General features: G+C 45.0%; 1 protein-coding gene across 2 annotated transcripts in view; it reads right to left on the bottom strand.

Moving 5' to 3' along the window:
- The window catches only part of LOC124012058 (zinc finger protein ZFPM2-like), a 138,877-nt gene that overhangs the window by 4,745 nt on the left and 110,796 nt on the right, over positions 1 to 23,336 (bottom strand). For both annotated transcript variants that reach the window (XM_046325430.1, XM_046325431.1), the window contains 2 exons: positions 14,721 to 14,927; positions 13,848 to 14,084 (listed from right to left, as the gene is read on the bottom strand). In XM_046325430.1, coding sequence (XP_046181386.1) covers positions 13,848 to 14,084; positions 14,721 to 14,927 — 444 coding nt within the window. The remainder of the gene's footprint in view (positions 1 to 13,847; positions 14,085 to 14,720; positions 14,928 to 23,336) is intronic.

Raw genomic sequence — 23,336 nt, 5'->3', positions numbered from 1 at the left:
AGGAATACCTAGGATAGGATAAAGTAATCCTTCTCCCCCCCCCCCCCCTTAAAATATGTAGATGCACTATTGTAAAGTGGCTGTTCCACTGGATGTCATAAGGTGAATGCACCAATTTGTAAGTCGCTCTGGATAAGAGCGTCTGCTAAATGACTTAAATGTAATGTAAATGTAAATGTAAATGTAAATTAAAATGTATTTAATTTTTGTCAATAATCTACACAAAATTATTGCACATTATTCTTTTAAAAAATCCTTGAGCTCTGTCATGTTCATTGTTCATCATTGCTAGACAACGATTTTCAAATCTTGCCATAGATATTCAAGTCGGTTTGAGTCAAAACTGTATCTAGGCCACTCAGGAACATTCAATGTTGTCTTGGTAAGCAACTCTTGGGTATATTTGGCCTTGAGTTTTAGGTTACTGTACTGCTGAAAGGTGAATTTGTCTCCCAGTGTCTGTTGGAAAGTAGACTGCTCTATTCTGTATCTTTTTATCCTGAAACAAAATCTCTAGTCCTTTGCGATGGCAAGCATACCCATAGCATGATGCAGCCACAACCATGCTTGAAAATATGAAGAGTTGTCACGCCCTGGTCGAAGTATTTTGTGTTTATCTTTATTTATTTGGTCAGGCCAGGGTGTGGCATGGGTTTGTGTATGTGGTGTGTATGTATTGGGATTGTAGCTAGTGGGGTGTTCTGGTTAAGTCTATGGCTGTCTGAAGTGGTTCTCAACCAGAGGCAGGTGTTTATCGTTGTCTCTGATTGGGAACCATATTTAGGCAGCCATATTCTTTGAGTTTGTCATGGGTGATTGTCCTTAGTGTCTTTGTTCCTTGTTCTGTGTGTATGTGCACCAGTATTAGGCTGTTTCGGTTTTCATTACGTTTATTGTTTTGTAGGTTTTGTATTTAGATTCGTGTTACGTTTGTTCATTAAACATGGATCGCAATCTACACGCTGCATTTTGGTACGACTCTCCTTCACACCTAGAAAACCGTTACAAGAGTGGTAATTGTGATGTATTGTCTTGGATTTACCCCTAACATAACACTTTGTATTCGGGCTCCCGAGTGGCGCACCAGTCTAAGGCACTGCATCTCAGTCCCCCAGTCCCCCAGGTATCACATCCGGCCGTGATTGGGAGTCCCATAGGGCGGCGCACAATTTGCCCAGCTTCGTCCGGGTTTGGCTGGTGTAGGCCGTCATTGTAAATAATAATTTGTTCTCAACTGACTTGGCTAGATAAAAAAAAAAGTTAAATATTTTAAACTAGAAGCATGTCTATTACCAAGTAAATGCAATATGGACACAGGAGTATACCCAACAGCACATATTTGTTTGAGAGGGAATTGTTTGTTGAAGAAAGTTACGGTTAAACAGGCTAGAGGCTATTTTGTTGAATTACATTTTAGATTTTGGGTGTATTTACCGACGGCTGGGATACAGTTGAAGTCAAAAGTTTACATGCACTTAGGTTGGAGTCATTAAAACTTGTTTTTCAACCACTCCACAAATTTCTTGTTAACAAACTATAGTTTTGGCAAGTCTGTTAGGACATCTAATTTGTGCATGACACAAGTAATTTTTCCAACAATTGTTTACAGACAGATTATTTCACTGTATCACAATTCCAGTGGGTCAGAAGTTTACATACACTAAGTTGACTGGGCCTTTAAACAGCTTGTAAAATTCCAGAAAATGATGTCATGGCTTTAGAAGCTTCTGATAGGCTAATTGACATAATTTGAGTCAATTGCAGGTGTACCTGTGGATGTATTGCAAGACCTACCTTTCAAACTCAGTGGCTCTTTGCTTGATTGACATCATGGGAAAATCTAAAGAAATCAGCCAAGACCTCAGAAAAAAAATTGTAGACCTCCACAAGTCTGGTTCATCCTTGGGAGCAATTTCCAAATACCTCAAGGTACCATGTTCATCTGTACAAACAAAAGTATTCAAGTATAAACACCATGAGATCACGCAGCCATCATACCGCTCAGGAAGGAGCATTCTGTCTCCTGGAGATTAACGTACTTTGGTGCGAAAAGCAAATCAATCCCAGAACAACAGCAAAGGACCTTGTGAAGATGCTGGAGGAAACAGGTACAAAAGTATCTATATCCACAGAAAAACAAGTCCTATATCGACATACCCTGAAAGGCCACTCAGCAAGGAAGGAGCCACTGCTCCATAAAAAAGCCAGACTATGGTTTGCAAGTGCACATGGGGACAAAGACTGTACTTTTTGGAGAAATGTCCTCTGGTCTGATGAAACAAAAATAGAACTGTTTGGCCATAATGACCATCGTTATATTTGGAGGAAAAAGAGGGAGGCTTGCAAGCAGAAGAATAACATTCCAACTGTGAAGCATGGGGGTGACAGCATCATGCTGTGGGGATTCTTTGCTGCAGGAGGGACTGGTGCACTTCACAAAATAGATGGCAGCATGAGGGAGGAAAATTATGTGGATATATTGAAGCATCATCTCAAGACATCAGTCAGGAAGTTAAAGCTTGGTCGCAAATGGGTCTTCCAAATGGACAATGACCCCAAGCATAATTCCAAAGTTGTGGCAAACTGGCTTAAGGAAAACAAAGTCAGGGTATTGGAGTGGCCATCACAAAGCCCTGACCTCAAGCCTATAGAAAATATGTGGGCAGAACTGAAAAAGTGTTTGCGAGCAAGGAGGCCTACAAACCTGACTCAGTTACACCAGCTCTGTCTGGAGGAATGGGCCACAATTCACCCAACTTATTGTGGGAAGTTTGTGGAAGGCTACCCAAAACGTTTGACCCAAGTTAAACCATTTAAAGGCAGTGCATGTAAACTTCTGACCCACTGGGAATGTGATGAAAGAAATAAAAGCTGAAATTCTGACATTTCACATTCTTAAAATAAAGTGGTGATCCTAACTGACCTAAGACAGGGCATTATTATTAGGAATAAATGTCAGGAATTGTGAAAAACTGAGTTTAAATGTCATGTTTTGTCATTTATTATCATGTCTTGTCCCTGTGCTCCCCATTCTATTCGTTTCCCTCTGCTGGTCTTATTAGGTTCTTTCCCTCTTTCTATCCCTCTCTCTCCCCCTCCCTCTCTCACTCTCTCGCTCTCTCTTCTCTCTATCGTTCCGTTCCTGCTCCCAGCTGTTCCTATTCCCCTAATCATCATTTAGCCTTCCCACACCTGTTCCCGATCCTTTTCCCTGATTAGAGTCCCTATTTCTCTCCTTGTTATTCGTTTCTGCCCTGTCGGTTCCTTGTCTAGAATTCACCGTGCTGTGTTTGTGTATCGCCCTGTCGTGTCGTGTTTTCCTCAGATGCTGCGTGGTGAGCAGGTGTCTGAGTCTGTTTGGTTCAAGTGCCTTCCCGAGGCAACCTGCTGTTCACCTGCTGTTCAAGATCGAGTCTCCAGTTTGTCCTCGTCATTTCGAGTGAAAGTTGTGTTTTTTGATTGTATTTACTTTACTGGATTAAAGACTCTGTTTTCGCCAAGTCGCTTTTGGGTCCTCTTTCACCTGCATGACAGAAGGAACCGACCAAGGAATGGACCCAGCGACTTCAGACGCTCGTTACACTGCCGTCGAGATCCAAGGAGCCATGCTCGGCAGACACGAGCAGGAATTGTCTGCTGCTCGCCATGCCGTGGAGAACCTGGCCGCTCAGGTTTCCGACCTCTCTGGACAGTTCCAGAGTCTTCGTCTCGTGCCACCTGTTACTTCCTGGCCTGCCGAGCCTCCAGAACCTAGGGTTAATAACCCACCTTGCTACTCCGGGCAGCCCACTGAGTGCCGCTCCTTTCTCACGCAGTGTGAGATTGTGTTCTCTCTCCAACCCAACACATACTCTAGAGAGAGAGCTCGGGTTGCTTACGTCATTTCACTCCTTACTGGCCGGGCTCGAGAATGGGGCACAGCTATCTGGGAGGCAAGGGCTGATTGCTCTAACAAGTACCAGAACTTTAAAGAGGAGATGATTCGGGTTTTTGACCGTTCAGTTTTTGGTAGGGAGGCTTCTAGGGCCCTGGCTTCCCTATGCCAAGGTGAACGGTCCATAACGGATTATTCTATTGAGTTTCGCACTCTTGCTGCCTCTAGTGAGTGGAACGAGCCGGCGCTGCTCGCTCGTTTTCTGGAGGGACTCCACGCAGTGGTTAAGGATGAGATTCTCTCCCGGGAGGTTCCTTCAGATGTGGACTCTTTGATTGCTCTCGCCATCCGCATAGAACGACGGGTAGATCTTCGTCACCGGGCTCGTGGAAGAGAGCTCGCATCAACGGTGTTTCCCTGCTCCGCATCGCAACCATCTCCCTCCTCTGGCTCAGAGACTGAGCCCATGCAGCTGGGAGGGATTCGCATCTCGACTAAGGAGAGGGAACGGAGGATCACCAACCGCCTGTGCCTCTATTGCGGAGTTGCTGGACATTTTGTTAATTCATGTCCAGTAAAAGCCAGAGCTCATCTGTAAGCGGAGGGCTACAGGTGAGCGCAACTACTCAAGTCTCTCCATCAAAATCCTGTACTACTTTGTCGGTCCATCTACGCTGGACCGGTTCGGGTGCTACATGTAGTGCCTTGATAGACTCTGGGGCTGAGGGTTGTTTCATGGACGAAGCATGGGTTCGGAAACATGACATTCCTTTCAGAGAGTTAGAGAAGCCTACGCCCATGTTCGCCTTAGATGGTAGTCATCTTCCCAGTATCAGATTTGAGACACTACCTTTAACCCTCACAGTATCTGGTAACCACAGTGAGACTATTTCTTTTTTGATTTTTCGTTCACCGTTTACACCTGTTGTTTTGGGTCATCCCTGGCTAGTATGTCATAATCCTTCTATTAATTGGTCTAGTAATTCTATCCTATCCTGGAACGTTTCTTGTCATGTGAAGTGTTTAATGTCTGCCATCCCTCCCGTTTCTTCTGTCCCTACTTCTCAGGAGGAACCTGGCGATTTGACAGGAGTGCCGGAGGAATATCATGATCTGCGCACGGTCTTCAGTCGGTCCCGAGCCAACTCCCTTCCTCCTCACCGGTCGTATGATTGTAGTATTGATCTCCTTCCGGGGACCACTCCCCCTCGGGGTAGACTATACTCTCTGTCGGCTCCCGAACGTAAGGCTCTCGAGGATTATTTGTCTGTGTCTCTTGATGCCGGTACCATAGTGCCTTCTTCCTCTCCGGCCGGGGCGGGGTTCTTTTTTGTTAAGAAGAAGGACGGTACTCTGCGCCCCTGCGTGGATTATCGAGGGCTGAATGACATAACGGTTAAGAATCGTTATCCGCTTCCCCTTATGTCATCAGCCTTCGAGATTCTGCAGGGAGCCAGGTGCTTTACTAAGTTGGACCTTCGTAACGCTTACCATCTCGTGCGCATCAGAGAGGGGGACGAGTGGAAAACGGCGTTTAACACTCCGTTAGGGCATTTTGAGTACCGGGTTCTGCCGTTTGGTCTCGCCAATGCGCCAGCTGTTTTTCAGGCATTAGTTAATGATGTTCTGAGAGACATGCTGAACATCTTTGTTTTTGTCTATCTTGACGATATCCTGATTTTTTCTCCGTCACTCGAGATTCATGTTCAGCACGTTCGACGTGTTCTACAGCGCCTTTTAGAAAATTGTCTCTACGTAAAGGCTGAGAAGTGCTCTTTTCATGTCTCCTCCGTTACTTTTCTCGGTTCCGTTATTTCCGCTGAAGGCATTCAGATGGATTCCGCTAAGGTCCAAGCTGTCAGTGATTGGCCCGTTCCAAGGTCACGTGTCGAGTTGCAGCGCTTTTTAGGTTTCGCTAATTTCTATCGGCGTTTCATTCGTAATTTCGGTCAAGTTGCTGCCCCTCTCACAGCTCTTACTTCTGTCAAGACGTGTTTTAAGTGGTCCGGTTCCGCCCAGGGAGCTTTTGATCTTCTAAAAGAACGTTTTACGTCCGCTCCTATCCTCGTTACTCCTGACGTCACTAGACAATTCATTGTCGAGGTTGACGCTTCAGAGGTAGGCGTGGGAGCCATTCTATCCCAGCGCTTCCAGTCTGACGATAAGGTTCATCCTTGCGCTTATTTTTCTCATCGCCTGTCGCCATCTGAGCGCAACTATGATGTGGGTAACCGTGAACTGCTCGCCATCCGCTTAGCCCTAGGCGAATGGCGACAGTGGTTGGAGGGGGCGACCGTTCCTTTTGTCGTTTGGACAGACCATAAGAACCTTGAGTACATCCGTTCTGCCAAACGACTTAATGCCCGTCAAGCTCGTTGGGCGTTGTTTTTCGCTCGTTTCGAGTTTGTGATTTCTTACCGTCCGGGTAGCAAGAACACCAAGCCTGATGCCTTATCCCGTCTGTTTAGTTCTTCTGTGGCTTCTACTGATCCCGAGGGGATTCTTCCTTATGGGCGTGTTGTCGGGTTAACAGTCTGGGGAATTGAAAGACAGGTTAAGCAAGCACTCACGCACACTGCGTCGCCGCGCGCTTGTCCTAGTAACCTCCTTTTCGTTCCTGTTTCCACTCGTCTGGCTGTTCTTCAGTGGGCTCACTCTGCCAAGTTAGCTGGTCATCCCGGTGTTCGAGGCACTCTTGCGTCTATTCGCCAGCGCTTTTGGTGGCCGACTCAGGAGCGTGACACGCGCCGTTTCGTGGCTGCTTGTTCGGACTGCGTGCAGACTAAGTCGGGTAACTCTCCTCCTGCCGGTCGTCTCAGACCGCTCCCATTCCTTCTCGACCATGGTCTCACATCGCCCTAGACTTCATTACCGGTCTGCCTTTGTCTGCGGGGAAGACTGTGATTCTTACGGTTGTCGATAGGTTCTCTAAGGCGGCACATTTCATTCCCCTCGCTAAACTTCCTTCCGCTAAGGAGACGGCACAAATCATTATCGAGAATGTATTCAGAATTCATGGCCTCCCGTTAGACGCCGTTTCAGACAGAGGCCCGCAATTCACGTCACAGTTTTGGAGGGAGTTCTGTCGTTTGATTGGTGCGTCCGTCAGTCTCTCTTCCGGGTTTCATCCCCAGTCTAACGGTCAAGCAGAGAGGGCCAATCAGACGATTGGTCGCATACTACGCAGCCTTTCTTTCAGAAACCCTGCGTCTTGGGCAGAACAGCTCCCCTGGGCAGAATACGCTCACAATTCGCTTCCTTCGTCTGCTACCGGGTTATCTCCGTTTCAGAGTAGTCTGGGTTACCAGCCTCCTCTGTTCTCATCCCAGCTTGCCGAGTCCAGCGTTCCCTCCGCTCAAGCGTTTGTCCAACGTTGTGAGCGCACCTGGAGGAGGGTGAGGTCTGCACTTTGCCGTTACAGGGCACAGACTGTGAGAGCCGCCAATAAACGCAGGATTAAGAGTCCAAGGTATTGTTGCGGCCAGAGAGTGTGGCTTTCCACTCGCAACCTTCCTCTTACGACAGCTTCTCGTAAGTTGACTCCGCGGTTCATTGGTCCGTTCCGTGTCTCCCAGGTCGTCAATCCTGTCGCTGTGCGACTGCTTCTTCCGCGACATCTTCGTCGCGTCCATGCTGTCTTCCATGTCTCCTGTGTTAAGCCCTTTCTTCGCACCCCCGTTCGTCTTCCCTCCCCCTCCCGTCCTTGTCGAGAGCGCACCTATTTACAAGGTACATAAGATCATGGACATGCGTTCTCGGGGACGGGGTCACCAATACTTAGTGGATTGGGAGGGTTACGGTCCTGAGGAGAGGAGTTGGGTTCCGTCTCGGGACGTGCTGGACCGTTCACTCATTGATGATTTCCTCCGTTGCCGCCAGGATTCCTCCTCGAGTGCGCCAGGAGGCGCTCGGTGAGTGGGGGGTACTGTCATGTTTTGTCATTTATTATCATGTCTTGTCCCTGTGCTCCCCATTCTATTCGTTTCCCTCTGCTGGTCTTATTAGGTTCTTTCCCTCTTTCTATCCCTCTCTCTCCCCCTCCCTCTCTCACTCTCTCGCTCTCTCTTCTCTCTATCGTTCCGTTCCTGCTCCCAGCTGTTCCTATTCCCCTAATCATCATTTAGCCTTCCCACACCTGTTCCCGATCCTTTTCCCTGATTAGAGTCCCTATTTCTCTCCTTGTTATTCGTTTCTGCCCTGTCGGTTCCTTGTCTAGAATTCACCGTGCTGTGTTTGTGTATCGCCCTGTCGTGTCGTGTTTTCCTCAGATGCTGCGTGGTGAGCAGGTGTCTGAGTCTGTTTGGTTCAAGTGCCTTCCCGAGGCAACCTGCTGTTCACCTGCTGTTCAAGATCGAGTCTCCAGTTTGTCCTCGTCATTTCGAGTGAAAGTTGTGTTTTTTGATTGTATTTACTTTACTGGATTAAAGACTCTGTTTTCGCCAAGTCGCTTTTGGGTCCTCTTTCACCTGCATGACATTAAATGGATTTGGCTAAGGTTTATGTAAACTTCCATCTTCAACTGTATGTCTATTTTACAAATGAGCCCTGCACAATACAAAAACAAACATATTTCACCTTTATTTAACCAGGTAGGCTAGTTGAGAACAAGTTCTCATTTGCAACTGTGACCTGGCCAAGATAAAGCATAGCATTTCGACACATACAACAACACAGAGTTACACATTGAATAAACAAAACAGTCAATAATACAATAGAACAACAGAAAACAAAAAGTATATATATAGTGAGTGCAAATAAGAAAGTTAATGCAATAAATAGGCCATGATGGCGAAGTAATTACAATATAGCAATTAAACACTGGAATGGTAGATGTGCAGAAGATGAATGTGCAAGTAGAGATACTGGGGTGCAAAGGAGCAAGATAAATAAATAGATACTGTATGGGGATGAGGTAGGTAGATAGATGGGCTGTTTACAAATGGGCTATGTACAGGTGCAGTGATCTGTGAGCTGCTCTGACAGCTGGTGCTAAAAGCTAGTGAGGGAGATATGACTCTCCAGCTTCAGAGATTTTTGCAGTTCGTTGCAGTCATTGGCAGCAGAGAACTGGAAGGAAAGACGACCAAAGGAGGAATTGGCTTTGGGGATGACCAGTGAAATATACCTGCTTGAGAACCTGCTATGGGCGCTGCTATGGTGACCAGTGAGCTGAGATAAGGTGGGGCTTTACCTAGCAGAGACTTATAGATGACCTGGAGCCAGTGGGTTTGGCGACGAGTATGAAGCGAGGGCCAACCAATGAGAGCGTACAGGTCACAATAGTGGGTAGTGTATGGGGATTTGGTGACAAAACGAATGGCACTGTGATAGACTGCATCCAGTTTGTTGAGTGTTGGAGGCTATTTTATAGGTGACATCACTGAAGTCTAGGATCGGTAGGATGGTCAGTTTTACAAGGGTGTGTCTGGCAGCATGAGTGAAGGATGCTTTGTTGCGATATAGGAAGCCAATTCTAGATTTAATGTTGAATTGGAGATGTGAGTCTGGAAGGAGAGTTTACAGTCTAACCAGACACATAGGTATTTGTAGTTGTCCACGTATTCTAAGTCAGAGCCGTCCAGAGTAGTGATGCTGGACGGGCGAGCAGGTGCGGGCAGTGATCGGTTGAATAGCATGCATTTAGTTTGACTTGTGTTTAAGAGCAGTTGGAGGCCACGAAAGGAGAGTTGTATGGCATTGAACCTCGTCTGGAGGTTAGCTAACACAGTGTCCAAAGAGGGGCCAGAAGTGTCATCTGCGTAGAGGTGGATCAGAGAATCACCAGCAGCAAGAGCAACATCATTGATGTATACAGAGAAGAGAGTCGGTCCAAGGATTGAACCCTGTGGCACCCCCATTGAGACTGCCAGAGGTCCGGACAACAGGCCCTCCAATTTGACACACTGAACTCAGAGAAGTAGTTGGTAAACCAGGCGAGGCAATAATTTGAGAAACCCAGGCTATCGAGTCTGCCAATAAGAATGTGGTGATTGGCAGAGTCGAAAGCCTTGGCCAGGTCGATGAATACGTCTGCACAGTAATGTCTCATATGAATGTCGTTTAGGACCTTGAGTGTGGCTGAGATGCACCCATGACCAGCTCTGTAACCAGATTGCATAGCGGAGAAGGTACAGTGGGATTCGAAATGGTCGGTAATCTGTCTGTTAACTTGGCTTTCAAAGACCTTAGAAAGACAGGGTAGGATAGATATAGGTCTGTAGCAGTTTGGGTCTAGAGTGTCACCCTCTTTGAAGAGGGGGATAACCGCGGCAGCTTTCCAATCTTTGGCAATCTCAGACGATATGAAAGAAGAGGTTGAACAGGCTAGTAATAAGGGTTGCAACAATTTCGGCAGATCATTTTAGAAATAGAGGGTCTAGCCTGGCTGATTTGTAGGGGTCCAGATTTTGCAGCTCTTTCAGAACATCAGCTATCTGGATTTGGGTAAAGGAGAAATGGTGGGGACTTTGGCGGGTTGTTGTGGAGGGTACCGGGAAGTTGAACGGGGAAGGGGCAGAAAGGTGGAAAGCATGACCAGCCATAGAGAAATGCTTATTAAAATTCTCAATTATAGTGGATTTTTCCGTGGTGACAGTGTTTCCTAGCCTCAGAGCAGTGGGCAGCTGGGAGGAGGTGCTCTTATTCTCCATGGACTTTACAGTGTCCCAGAACTTTTTTGAGTTAGTACTACAGGATGCAAATGTCTGTTTGAAAAAGCTAGCCTTAGCTTTCCTAACTGCCTGTGTATATTTGTTCCTAACTTCCCTGAAAAGTTGCATATCACGGGGGATATTCGATGCTAATGCAGAACGCCACAGGATGTTTTTGTGCTGGTCAAGGGCAGACAGGTCTGGAGTGAACCACGGACTTTATCTATTCCTAGTTCTACATTTTTTGAATGGGGCATGCTTATTTAAGATGGTGAGGAAGGCACTTTTAAAGAATAGCCAGGCTTCTACTGACGGGATGAGGTCAATGTCATTCCAGGATACCCCGGCCAGGTCGATTAGAAAGGCCTGCTCGCAGAAGTGTTTCAGGGAGCGTTTGACATTGATGAGTGGTGGTCGTTTGGTCGCAGACCCATTACGGATGCAGGCAATGAGTCAGTAATCGCTGAGATCTTGATTGAAAACAGCAGAGGTGTATGTGGAGGGCGAGTTAGTTAGGATGACATCTATGAGGGCGCCCGTGTTTACGGATTTGGAGTTGTACCTGGTAGGTTCATTGATAATTTGTGTGAGATTGAAGGCATCAAGCTTGGATTGTAGGATGGCCGGGGTGTTAAGCATGTCCCAGTTTAGTTCACCTAGTAGCACAAGCTCAGAAGATAGATGGGGGGGGCAATCAATTCACATATGGTATCGAGGGCACAGCTGGGGGCAGAGGGAGGTCTATAGCAAGCGGCAACAGCAAGAGACTTGTTTCTGGAAAGGTGAATTTTTAGAAGTAGAAGCTCAAATTGTTTGGGTACAGACTTGGATAATAAGACAGAACTCTGCAGGCTATCTTTGCAGTAGATTACAACACCGCCCCCTTTGGCAGTTCTATTTTGGTGAAAATGTTGTAGTTAGCGATGGAGATTCCTAAACCAGGATTCCTAAACCAGGATTCAGACACGACTAAGACATCCGGGTTGGCAGAGTGTGCTAAAGCAGTGAGTAAAACAAACTTAGGGAGGCTTCTAATGTTAACATGCATGAAACCAAGGCTTTTACGGTTACAAAAGTCAACAAATGAGAGCACCTGGGGAGTGAAGCTAGGCACTGCAGGACCTGGATTAACCTCCACATCACCAGAGGAACAGAGGAGAAGTAGGATAAGGGTACGGCTAAATGTTATACGAACTGGCCATCTAGCACGTTCGGAACAGAGTAGAAGGAGCACGTTTCTGGGCACGATAGCATAGATTCAAGGCATAGTGTACAGACAAAGGTAAGGTAGGATGTGAGTATATTGGAGTTAAACCTAGGCATTGAGTAATGAAGAGAGAGATATAGTCTCTAGAGACATTTAAACCAGGTGATGTCATCGCATATGTAGGAGGTGGAACAACATGGTTGTTAAGACATATTGAGCAGGGCTAGAGGCTCTACAGTGAAATAAGACAGTAATCACTAACCAGGACAGTAATGGACGAGGCATATTGATATTAGAGAGAAGCATGCGTAGCCAAGTGAACATATGGGTCCAGTGAGTGGTTGGGCTGACTGGGAACACGGCGATTCAGACAGTTAGCAGGCCGATGCTAACACACAAACAGTTAGTAGGCCGGGGCAAAACAAGCTAGCAGTTCGCAGCCCGGGTTAACAAGCAAGCAGTTAGCAGACCAGGGTTAGCAGTTAGCAGACCGGGGCAGGCAAGCTAGCAGATAGTAGACCGGGGCTAACAAGTTAGCTTTTGGGGGACGTCGCGATGGGGGTAAGTGTTTTTGCCTCTTCGTGCGGTGACGTCAATAGACCAGTCGTGGAGTTAGTAGGGTAGGGTTCCAAGAAGCTCTAGGTAGCTAGCAGGTTAGCAGAATGGGCATTCAGCGGGCGTTGCGCCTGAGGGGCCTTTTGGAATCCTCGAGCAGATGATGTCATATAGGATCAGTGGGGTTTCGTGCCCCGTACCGGCAGTAGATGGAAACGCTAGCCAGGAGTGGTCACCCGGGATTGCGGTTAGCTAGTTGCGAAGATCCATATGAAAATGTTCAGAGTTTGTGGTAGGAATTTGGGGATATGGAGAGAAAAATAGTTCCGGTATGCTCTGATTTGAAACACGTACGAGCTGGCGAGAGCTTTCTGAGCTAAAGGTTAGCTGATGACCGCTAGCAATGGTTTGCTAACTGATAGCTGGTAGGTAGTTAGCTGGATAGCTTCAGTTGATGTATTCCAAATACTTTAGAAAAAAGCAGATCCACGCCACATTGGGTGAGGCGGGTTGCAGGAGACTATTTAGAAGTTGAGGTTTAGGAAATATTTAAAAAATATATGCAAAGAAAAAAAAAATTGAAAATATATACAAGGGACACGACAGGACAAAAGACGTCTGACTGCAACGCCATCTTGGAAGAACAACATATGCAACAGGCAAGTATAGATCAACATAAATAGTTGGACTAGTAACCGAAAGGTTGCAAGTTCAAATCCCTGAGCTGACAAGGTACAAATCTGTCGTTCTGCCCCTGAACAGGCGGTTAACCCACTGTTCCTAGGCCATCATTGAAAATAAGAACTTGTTCTTAACTGACTTGCCTAGTTAAATAAAAGGTTAAAAAAAATCCTCCGTCTGCTGTCTGAATTGCCCTAGGGACTTCCAATCAAAAAGTATTTGAGATTATTCCAAACATTGGGTGCAAAAGAAATTAAAAGCCGATTTACCTAGCTCTGTAGACACAAAAGGAGTCTCCAAAGTTAACCAACTTGTAGTTTTAATCTTAACAGTAATGTTAGGTAAGTCGGAAGCTTTTGGAACAAGACTTTGTTTAAAGGCCCAGTCAACTTAGTGTATGTAAACTTCTGACCCACTGGAATTGTGATACAGTGAATTCTAATTGAAATAATCTGTCTGTCAACAATTGTTGGAAAAATGACTTGTCATGCACAAAGTAGATGTCCTAACCGACTTTCCAAAATCTATAGTTTGTTAACAAGACATTTGTGGAGTGGTTGAAAAGCAAGTTTCATGACTCCAACCTAAGTGTATGTAAACTTCCCACTTCACCTGTATGTGATATCTGTTGAAATAAAGGTCAATAATAATAAATAGGAGGAACAGACATAGTTCTTGCACTGCAACAGAGATTGATATACAAGGCTGTGACTTCACCTAATCGGAAGGTATAAATATATGATTCTGTGAATTGTATGAGTGCTTTTGCAGCTGCAACGCCCAGTGTGTTGAATAAATCTAGTTTGACTTTTGGTATCCGACTAGATTTGTACCAGAACTTAGAATCTAACAATGTCAACATATTCTCTTCTCAGCTTACCATTGTGGGTGTTTAAGTGCATCTCCAAGGCCTGCTGTACTGATCCAGTTAAATTGCAGTGTGGGTAGGGGCCGGGGCCTACGTTGGGCATGTGATGGGGACCACTCTTCCTGTCTAACTGCTCTGCCATCATGTCTGAGTCCCTCTGTCTCCCACTGCAATAGTACATCAGATGAGCCTGCAGGTTCCTCTCACTGCGGTACCATATCCCACACGCCTTACAAGGGAAGATGTCCTCTGCAGAAAGACAGAAATGAATACAGAGATGAGGTGAGGTTCACCCCATTAGGCCTACCATGTACAGTGCATTGAGCACTGGAAAAGCATTATAAATCCAACCGATCATGATGAATACACACACATAGACATTAGAATCACATCTCACTGTACTTAATCGACTCTCTAAAAAGCCTCAGTGCGATCTCATGGGTGAGGAAAACGTTTTAGCTTAAAGTTAACTTACATTTTTCACCAGGGCTGGAATAGACTGTCAAACAGTGATGACCTGAACCCAATAGACCTCAATCAGCGTAAATGGGCTGTTATTTGATGGGGGTGCTGTCTATGTGGATGAAGAGTAAATACTTAATTTTAACACAAACTGAAGGTCAAGGAGAACCCGTAGGCTCTTATACCTGCCAAACAGACTAATCTAAGCTGAGATAGCTAATTGACAAACACACACACATTCGCACGCACACACACAAAAATACAAACTTACGTACACAGACAAACACACACACCTATGCATGGATGGACACATACCCACACACGCACACACACATCAACACAGTCGTGAAGAGGGCACAACACAACAGGAGGCTGAAAAGATTTGGCATGGGCCCTAGTCTCCTAGGCTTAAGATGTACTTACTATTGACAATAGCGTTGGGAAGTATGGATGCCATATTTGCCTGTTGGGGCAATAGTTGGATGGAGTCCAGCAATCTGGCCGGGTACATTCCCTCAGAGAGAGCTGCCTGGTTGACCGCCTGAAGACGGGAGTAGAAGTCCACAGCAAACGCAGCTAGCTCCTCTCCTTCGATGATGGGTTTGGTTGTAGTGCACCAAAGTTGTCCACCTGAGAAAAAAAATGTGTTCTTCTTTGTAGTAATCAGGTAGAAACTGTGTACTTATAATGTCTGAATATCAGTTAAAAGATGTATTGTAGAAAAAAAGACTATGCCTGCAATAATACTCCAATGTTGTATCGTAAAGTATATGGTATGCTCTCTGCTTCAGTTCGCACACTGTACAATTTCTTAGGGCTACATGATTAATAGGTCATATTCAGATACACCAGCTTGAACATGATATAAAGGAATTCTCGCTGTGCACGTCAAACATGAGTAAAACCCATGTAGTCCACCGCATTCAATATAAATGAACATGCACCTGTGGAACGGTCGTTAAGCTACAAACAGCTTACAGACAGTAGGCAATTAAGGTCACAGTTATGAAAACTTAGGACACTAACTAAAGAGGCCTTTCTACTGACCCTGGAAAACACCAAAAGAAAGATGCCCAGGGTCCCTCCTCATCTGCGTGAACGTGGGTTAGGCATGCTGCAAGGAGTCATGAGGACTGCAGATGTGGCCAGGGCAATAAATTGCAATGTCCGTACTGTGAGATGCCGAAGACAGTGCTATAGGGAGACAGGGTGGACAGCTGATCGTCCTCACAGTGGCAGACCACGTGTAACAACACCTGCACAGGATCGGTACATCCGAACATCACACCTGCGGGACAGGTACAGGATGGCAACAACAACTACCCAAGTTACACCAGGAACGAACAATCCCTCAATCAGTACTCAGACTATCCGCAATAGGCTGAGAGAGGCTGGACTGAGGGCTTGTAGGCCTGGTGTAAGGCAGGTCCTCACCAGACATCACCGGCAACAGCATTGCTTATGGGGACAAACCCACTGTCGCTGGACCAAACAGGACTGGCAAAAAGTGCTCTTCACTGACGAGTCTCGGTTTTGTCTCACCAGGGGTGACTGTCAGATTTGCGTTTATCATTGAAGGAATGAGCGTTACACCGAGACCTGTACTCGGGGGATCGATTTGGAGGTAGAGGGTCCGTCATGGTCTGGGGTGGCATGTCACAGCATCATTGGACTGAGCTTGTTGTCAGTGTAGGCAATCTCAACGCTGTGCGTTACAGGGAAGACATCATCCCTCATGTGGTAGCCTTCCTGCAGGCTCATCCTGACATGACCCTCCAGCATGACAATGCCACCAGCCATACTGCTCGTTCTGTGGTGATTTCCTACAAGACAGGAATGTCAGTGTACTGCCATTGCCAGCGAAGAGCCCGTATCTCAATCCCATTGAGCAAGTCTGGGACCTGTTGGATCGGAGGGTGAGGGCTAGGGCCATTCCCCTCAGAAATGTCTGGGAACTTGCAGGTGCCTTGGTGGAAGAGTGGGGTAATATCTCACAGCAAGAACTGGCAAATCTGGTGCAGTCCATGAGGAGGAGATGCACTGTGGTACTTAATGCAGCTGGTGGCCACACCAGATACTGACTGTTACTGTTACTTTTGATTTGGACCCCCCCTTTGTTCATGGACACATTATTCCATTTCTGTTAGTCACATGTCTATGGAACTTGTTCAGTTTATGGCTCAGTAGGTGAATCTTGTTATGTTCATACAAATATTTACACATGTTAAGTTTGCTGAAAATAAACAGTTGACAATGAGAGGACGTGTCTTTTTATTCTGAGTTTACATCCTAGAACAAACACTTTTAACATGAAAGTCATGGAAAATCTAATTCTAGAAGCCTTGGCATGGAACATTCCACAGGAGGCCAGAGAACAAACGAATTAGGCAGAAGAACAAGAAAGGAGGGCTTTGGAGCCATGATAACATTTATCTCTCTCCCAATGACAGCCTCTCCATCTTCTAATATGACTATTTACAAAAGTCTGGCTGCCAAGATAACGAGCTAACCATGATACGTTGGAGCTAAACACTAGAAGAAAGACACAGGGTACTGACAGACCAGCTGGACAATGCTTCTGCTCTCCATTGAAAAGATGTGCACGGCAAACACACAAAACAATCATACGCATGTGAATGGAACTAGTATGATTGATTTCAGCTAAAGCCAGAGCCTTATGTCGAGAATATAAGGCCCTGACAATTGCTATTTCAACATTACATGTAATGTGATGGATTCACATAACCTTCAAATTATAATCGCAGGTGATTTCTTAGCAAGGTACTACATTTTAAAAATATACTTTTTATAGTAAGAATTCAAAAGAAAATTCTGCCAATCACTTCTCAAAGCCAAGCAGCAACAACAAAGGTTTGTAAAGGATGAAATTGGCCTGTATCACAACCAGCCGTGATTGGGAGTCCCATAGGGCGGTGCACAATTGGCCCCGCGTTGTCCGGGTTTAGCCGGTGTAGGCCGTCTTTGTTAATGAGAATTTGTTCTTAACTGACTTGCCTAATTAAATAAAATAAAAATGCCATCCCTTTCTTTCCCTTGAAGCAGTTGATCAAGTGGTGACACCTCTTCTCCACAAGGTGGCGATCTCTCCGTGGATTACTGTTACCACACTGCACTTAGTCATAAACAAGTCATAAACAAGCAATGAGATGGGAATTAAGAGTATTTCAACATTTTATTATAATTTGATTTGTCTCTAATTAACATTTTTCTTGCTCATATACCAGAATCAATTGCATTCTCAGTCAGGGAATCCAGATTACACAGAGATTCACATGACATTAGACATACCATAGCATACAGAGGGGAGTAGCCTAACATACCATACCTTTGACAGTTACGCTTTTACAAATCACATTTTATTGCTCACATACACATATTTAGCAGATGTTATTTTTTTATATTTTAACTAGGCAAGTCAGTGAAGAATTTTTATTTATTTACAATGACGGCCTACCCCGGCCAAACCCAGACGACGCTGTGCCAATTGTGCACCACCCTATGGCACTCCAGGGACTGTAGTGACACCTCTTGCACTGAGATGCAGTACCTTAGACCGCTGCGCCACTCGGAAGTTATTGCAGGTGTAATGAAATGCTTGTTTTGGACTATTAAACAAGCGTTAAATGGACACTACAGTGGTAATAGGCTGCCCTTGCTACTTTGTTATGATTAGCTCCCCAGGAGGCCTAAACCTTTTATGTCCAAAGATCTATTAAATTGGAATTCAGAACACTAAAACTGTTTCGGAGTGCAGTTTCCCTTAGCTTGAACCACAAATCAAAAGCTTGCACTGAAAACAAAACAACAACAACCTCCATTAGTGAAGATGGGACTGCATGTTTCACAGGAGGGGGAGGGAAGGGGAGGGCCCCCGTCCCTGGTACCATTCTGTCATCCTGGCACGGTCTCTGAACCCCCCTCCACTCCCCCTCCATCCAACCCACACCCTTCCTGGTATCAGCACGCTGCCATCTGCGCCCTGCACCTGTGTCCTCATTGATCGCAATGCCAGAGCACTAGATCAAACAGACAGCGGAGAGGACAGCAGCACAAAGCAACTGAACATCCGCTACAATCCCAGGGCCAGGATGCTTGTTTAGGGGTAATGCATATTTCATATTCATATTTATTTTCCGTCCTACATATGGGTGGGGCCGGGGGGTGGGGGTGCAGTGAGTTTTGAGGGTCTTTACGCATATGTAAAAAAATTCTACCTGTGTCCAATTTTCTCATTTTGGGAGTGCGAGTTGAGTGAGTTTCTTGACGGACTGTTATTGGTGTGGGTAACCAGCTGCTGTCAGTCTGCTGCTGCTTTACTGGCTGGATGAGCTCAGCTCCTGCAAAGTGCCAGTCAGACAGACAGTCCTCTCCTAGTCTCCATCTAACTCTTGTCTTCCTCGATTGCCTCACGGTACATGAGCCAACAAACTTCCCCTCCCTTTGGTCTTTGTTTCCTCTCTTCCAACAGACTCAAAGACCCAGAGCCAACAAATGTCCACCTCCATCTAAATGATGGTCTTTAGTTTATCCAAGTCTTAAAGTTACGGCATTGTAATAGGTTTGTGGGATTAATGTAACAGGGAGGCTCCTCCAGGGAGGAAGAGGAGGACAGTTCTCCTCATGATTTTAAAGGAACGTTCTGGACATTTTGTACCCCAAAATCATTTCCCAGATCACATTACAAACATGTAGGACTGTGAAAACAGCTTCCAAAGGAGTTCTGTAGAGCAAAAGTTATGTATGGTTATGTTCCAGATTTGACCCTCAGTGACCCTGAGCTTCTCTCGTTACTACTGTCAGAGAACCATAAGTAGAAGTCATGAGTAGAATGGCTGCTGCAAGCAATGACCCCCTTGCAGAGTTGGACGAGTACAACTTTTATCAAGTTTGGTTGAATAATCAGAATCACCTTTATTCGCCAAGTACATTTACACATAACCGGAATTTGACTGAGTGAGAAGGTGCTGCCAGAGTAGACAATATACAAACAGAATAAACAGAATACAATATCGGAATAGTAAACATAAAATATAAAACTCTGGAGTTTAGGCTGATTAGTTCATCAGTTTTGATGGTGAGTGAATGCACGTTGGAGAGGAACAAGCCAGGAAGTGAAGCACAGAGGCCACGTCTCTGGCTAGTAGACCGACTCATAGTCGTGGACGGTGTCCTTTCTCAATATGTCGTGCATGAGGATAGAATATCGGGGCACAAACCAGTTGGTAATGTGTCCCTAGTAGCTCATCCAGAGTTAAAGTAGTCCCCAAATCAAGGAGTTAACAAACAAAAACAACAAAGATGCGAGCAGCTGCAAAGCTGTGGAAGCTCGTGAAACACTGACTATGTGGAATCCGCCCTGACTGTAATCACTACAGAGACAGAGGGCAGAACACTTTTGTCAAGTCGGTGCCCAATTGTCCGACTTGTGCCTACATGTTGACTGCATGAACTTGACAAAAATCATGTGATCAAAGGTCATAAAGTTTGGACTGCAATCGACTGCAAGTTTCTTCAGTTGCTCTTCACCAACATAATCCTGCAACCATCACCTGCATTGTGGGAGACTCTATTATCAACCAATCGTCCCCCCCCCCCACACGCGAATGTGACCAAAGACTTGCCACAATTCATGTGTACAATGTACACACACATTTCCAGTTTGTGAGTGTGTGATATAGGGGTTGGAGACATGTTTATTTCCACATTATCAGGAACAACTTTTATAAACAATGGCAACACTACCATGTTGCAGTGAGCCCTGCTGTTGGAAAACCACATCAGTGTCCGACTTTCGGCTGTCGCAGATTAACCTCCCCCGATGTCACTCCTCGACTTTTGTCTACAGTTGGTTGCTTTCGCCTCATCACTCAAATGATCCCAGAGTAAGTGTTTTGCGACTGCTAGCTAATGCTTTTATATCGTCATCTTTTCATATAGTGTTGTGGTTGTGTATCGTTACTAGATCCACTTCGGGTTCTGCCTGTTTTTAAAAATGTATTATTCAGAGCTAGTGCCAATCTAACACCCATCTAGCTTAGACACTCCTCCACGTACCTGCCTTCCAGACGCAAAGCATCATCGAAGCTGTAGTAATCTCATGAGTCAAACAAATGACTTCCTGGTTGGATAAAATACCATTTTATTGTTTATTAGCGCGATTGTTTGTTTTTTCTTGGCCAATTTAGATAACTAGGGCCATTAACAACTTGTGGTGAAGTCTTGGAGACATGCTGTGGAACGTTCCTTTAAAACCAGATGTAACTAAATGTAATCCAAAATGTCATCTGTAATCACCAAAAGTAACAATTTATCATGAGAGGGCCATAAACAATAACTATACTGAACAAAAATATAAATGCAATATGTAAACTATTGGTCCCATTTTTCAGTAAATAAAATAAAAGATCCCAGAAATGTTCCATACACCACAAAAAGCTTATTTCTCTAAAATGTCTGTTAACATCCCTGTTAGTGAGCATTTCTCATTTGCCAAGATAACCCTTCCGCCTGACAGGTGTGGCATATCAAGAAGATGATTAAACATGATCATTACACAGGTGCACCTTGTGCTATGGACAATAAAAGCCCACTCTAAAATGTGCAGTTTTGTCACACAACACAATGCCACAGATGTCTCAAGTTTTGAAGGAGTGTGCAATTGGCATGCTGACTGCCGGAATGTCCACCAGAGCTGTTGCCAAATAATTGAATGCTAATCTCTTTACCATAAGCATCCTCCATCTTCGTTTTAGAGAATTTGGCAGTACAACCAACAGGCCTCACAACCGTAGACCATGTGTAACCACGTCCAGGACCTCCACATCCGGCTTCTTCACCTATGGGATCGTCTGAGGAGGGGTGCTGAGGAGTATTTATGTCTGTAATAAAGCCATTTTGTGGGGAAAAACTGATTCTAATTGGCTGGGCCTGGCTCCCCAATGGGTGGACCTGGCTCCCAAATGGGGGGGCCTGTGCCCTCTCAGGCCCACCAATGGCTGTGTCCCTGCAGAGTCATATGAAATCCATAGATTAGGGCCTAATGAATTCATTTCAATTGAATGATATCCTTCTATACTATGAACTGTAGCTTTGAAATTGTTGCATGTTCTGTTTATATTAACTTTTCAGGATAGTAATGCCGCATACTCAAAGAAAGGTTCAAATCTCACCTTTCTGGTAAAAATAGTTATAAATTACTCTGAGGTTTAGTCAGTTTTGAAGACATAAGCTCAAGTGCACAGTATAAATATGGTAGAAATATTCAAATATGATATTTTATATGATTTTATTTCCTATTCAACAAAACTATGAATTAGGCTTGAAATTACTTACAGTATATGCTTTCCGAATCACATTATAAAACTACTAACTATAAGATTTCACTTTCCTTATAACTGTAAAATACATATTTGTATGTTTAGAGAAAATGTGCTTATTTTCTAAAGGTCTTTCTTGATCAAAAGGTCAGCCACCATCACTGTAAACGTTTTACAAAGCTCCAGCTTGGCTTCCTGAGCTCGTTCATCTTATATTAAACTTCTCCGTCTATGAGAAATAGAAAGCGTTTTTTGTTTAAAATCTATATAAATTATTTTAGATTCATGGCTATAAATTGATCTCTGAATGTGCTACCATGCTGCGCTACGATGTAACAATTGCAGGCATGTGCTTTGTCTGTGGTCGGAACCGGTACCAGAACCACGAAGGTCCCTTACATCTAAGAGGATAAATTATTTAGGAAAACCTAAAAATGTGAACAGAAACATATTCACCAGATCCACATATCAGTTCAATGGGGGTATAATTGAGAATGGTAGAGTATCAAATAATGACAGAACAATGACCTATTCTTGTAGACCTTTGGATGGTCTTTTAAAAGTTGGTCAGAACACTCCACTGAGAAGTTCTTCATTCCTGCTTTTATTTTCAAAACTAGCTAAATAAATTACAATACACAGCTTTCTTGTGTTCTTCTATGGAATCAGTATAAAACTCTCACGAACAGCTAAATAAATATGAGCAGATTATACACCCCATTATCCTCCTCCAGTCCTCCCACCCTGAATCCCACAAGCATTCCGTAATGGAAAGCAATGTCTTCCACTTAACACACAGATCCAGACGCTCCCTATGATAGAGACTGCTCTGTTTATTAATGATGGATTTTGGAATGTTGACGCAATGCAGAACGTTATCAGCCCGCAAACAATCCCCACTGCCAATGGTTCCAACCCTGACAGGCTAGCCCTGTGCCTCATTAGCCCAGACATATTTCATCCAGAAGTTTATTATCAAATGTGACACCTGCATCTCTGAATGACACTTCCGCCTTCATTGGCATGTATTTGGGTGAGCGGCCTCCAAGGTGCTTTGTGGAGATTAAGAGGGAGAAAGACAGGGAGCGAGAGAATGAGCGCTTATTTTATCATTTAGCAGGTCTGGACTGAATCCAAAGGAGTTTTTGTCTTGTTGTTGTAATTGGAAAGGCTTTTAAGTGATAACACAGCTGTTGAGGAATATGAATATGGAGAGTGCGGCAGAGCTGCCTGAACCCTTCCAACCTCACTATGCACTCTCTCCATTTTTGGCAAATGCTTATTTTTCTGAACAACAGGGGCTGTTTCATGTTTCGGGACAAACCAGATCACTCAGAGTTCCAATGCGCCAATTGTTTGCTTGCCTAGGATTATAGGCTTGATCACGCAGGTCGCCAGCCTACGAAAGAAACTGTAGAAAACGAAGAGTGGAATGTTTCCATTTTCTACGCAGGTGGCTGGGCGAAATTTGCGCTTGTTGGGTGCATCTCCACCTTGTCGTTTGTCGATATCCAACTGGCCGGTGTTGCACAGAGCTCCCCATTAAATAGCGGACTCGAAGGATCAATCAACGATGGTCGCATGTCACGAGCCGTGGAAGACGAAGAAAGGGGCCTCCCGCAAAGCAGTCTACACTCCCAACGAGAAGCCCGGAGCTGATACAAACAACGAATAGTTTGGCCATCCTGGAGTCTGATCTTCC

This window comes from Oncorhynchus gorbuscha, linkage group LG24 (assembly GCF_021184085.1).
Source record: "Oncorhynchus gorbuscha isolate QuinsamMale2020 ecotype Even-year linkage group LG24, OgorEven_v1.0, whole genome shotgun sequence".
In the NCBI taxonomy this organism is placed as follows: domain Eukaryota; kingdom Metazoa; phylum Chordata; class Actinopteri; order Salmoniformes; family Salmonidae; genus Oncorhynchus; species Oncorhynchus gorbuscha.
The sequence above is the reverse complement of the archived record's forward strand: the minus strand, read 5'-3'. Positions and strand labels throughout refer to the sequence as shown.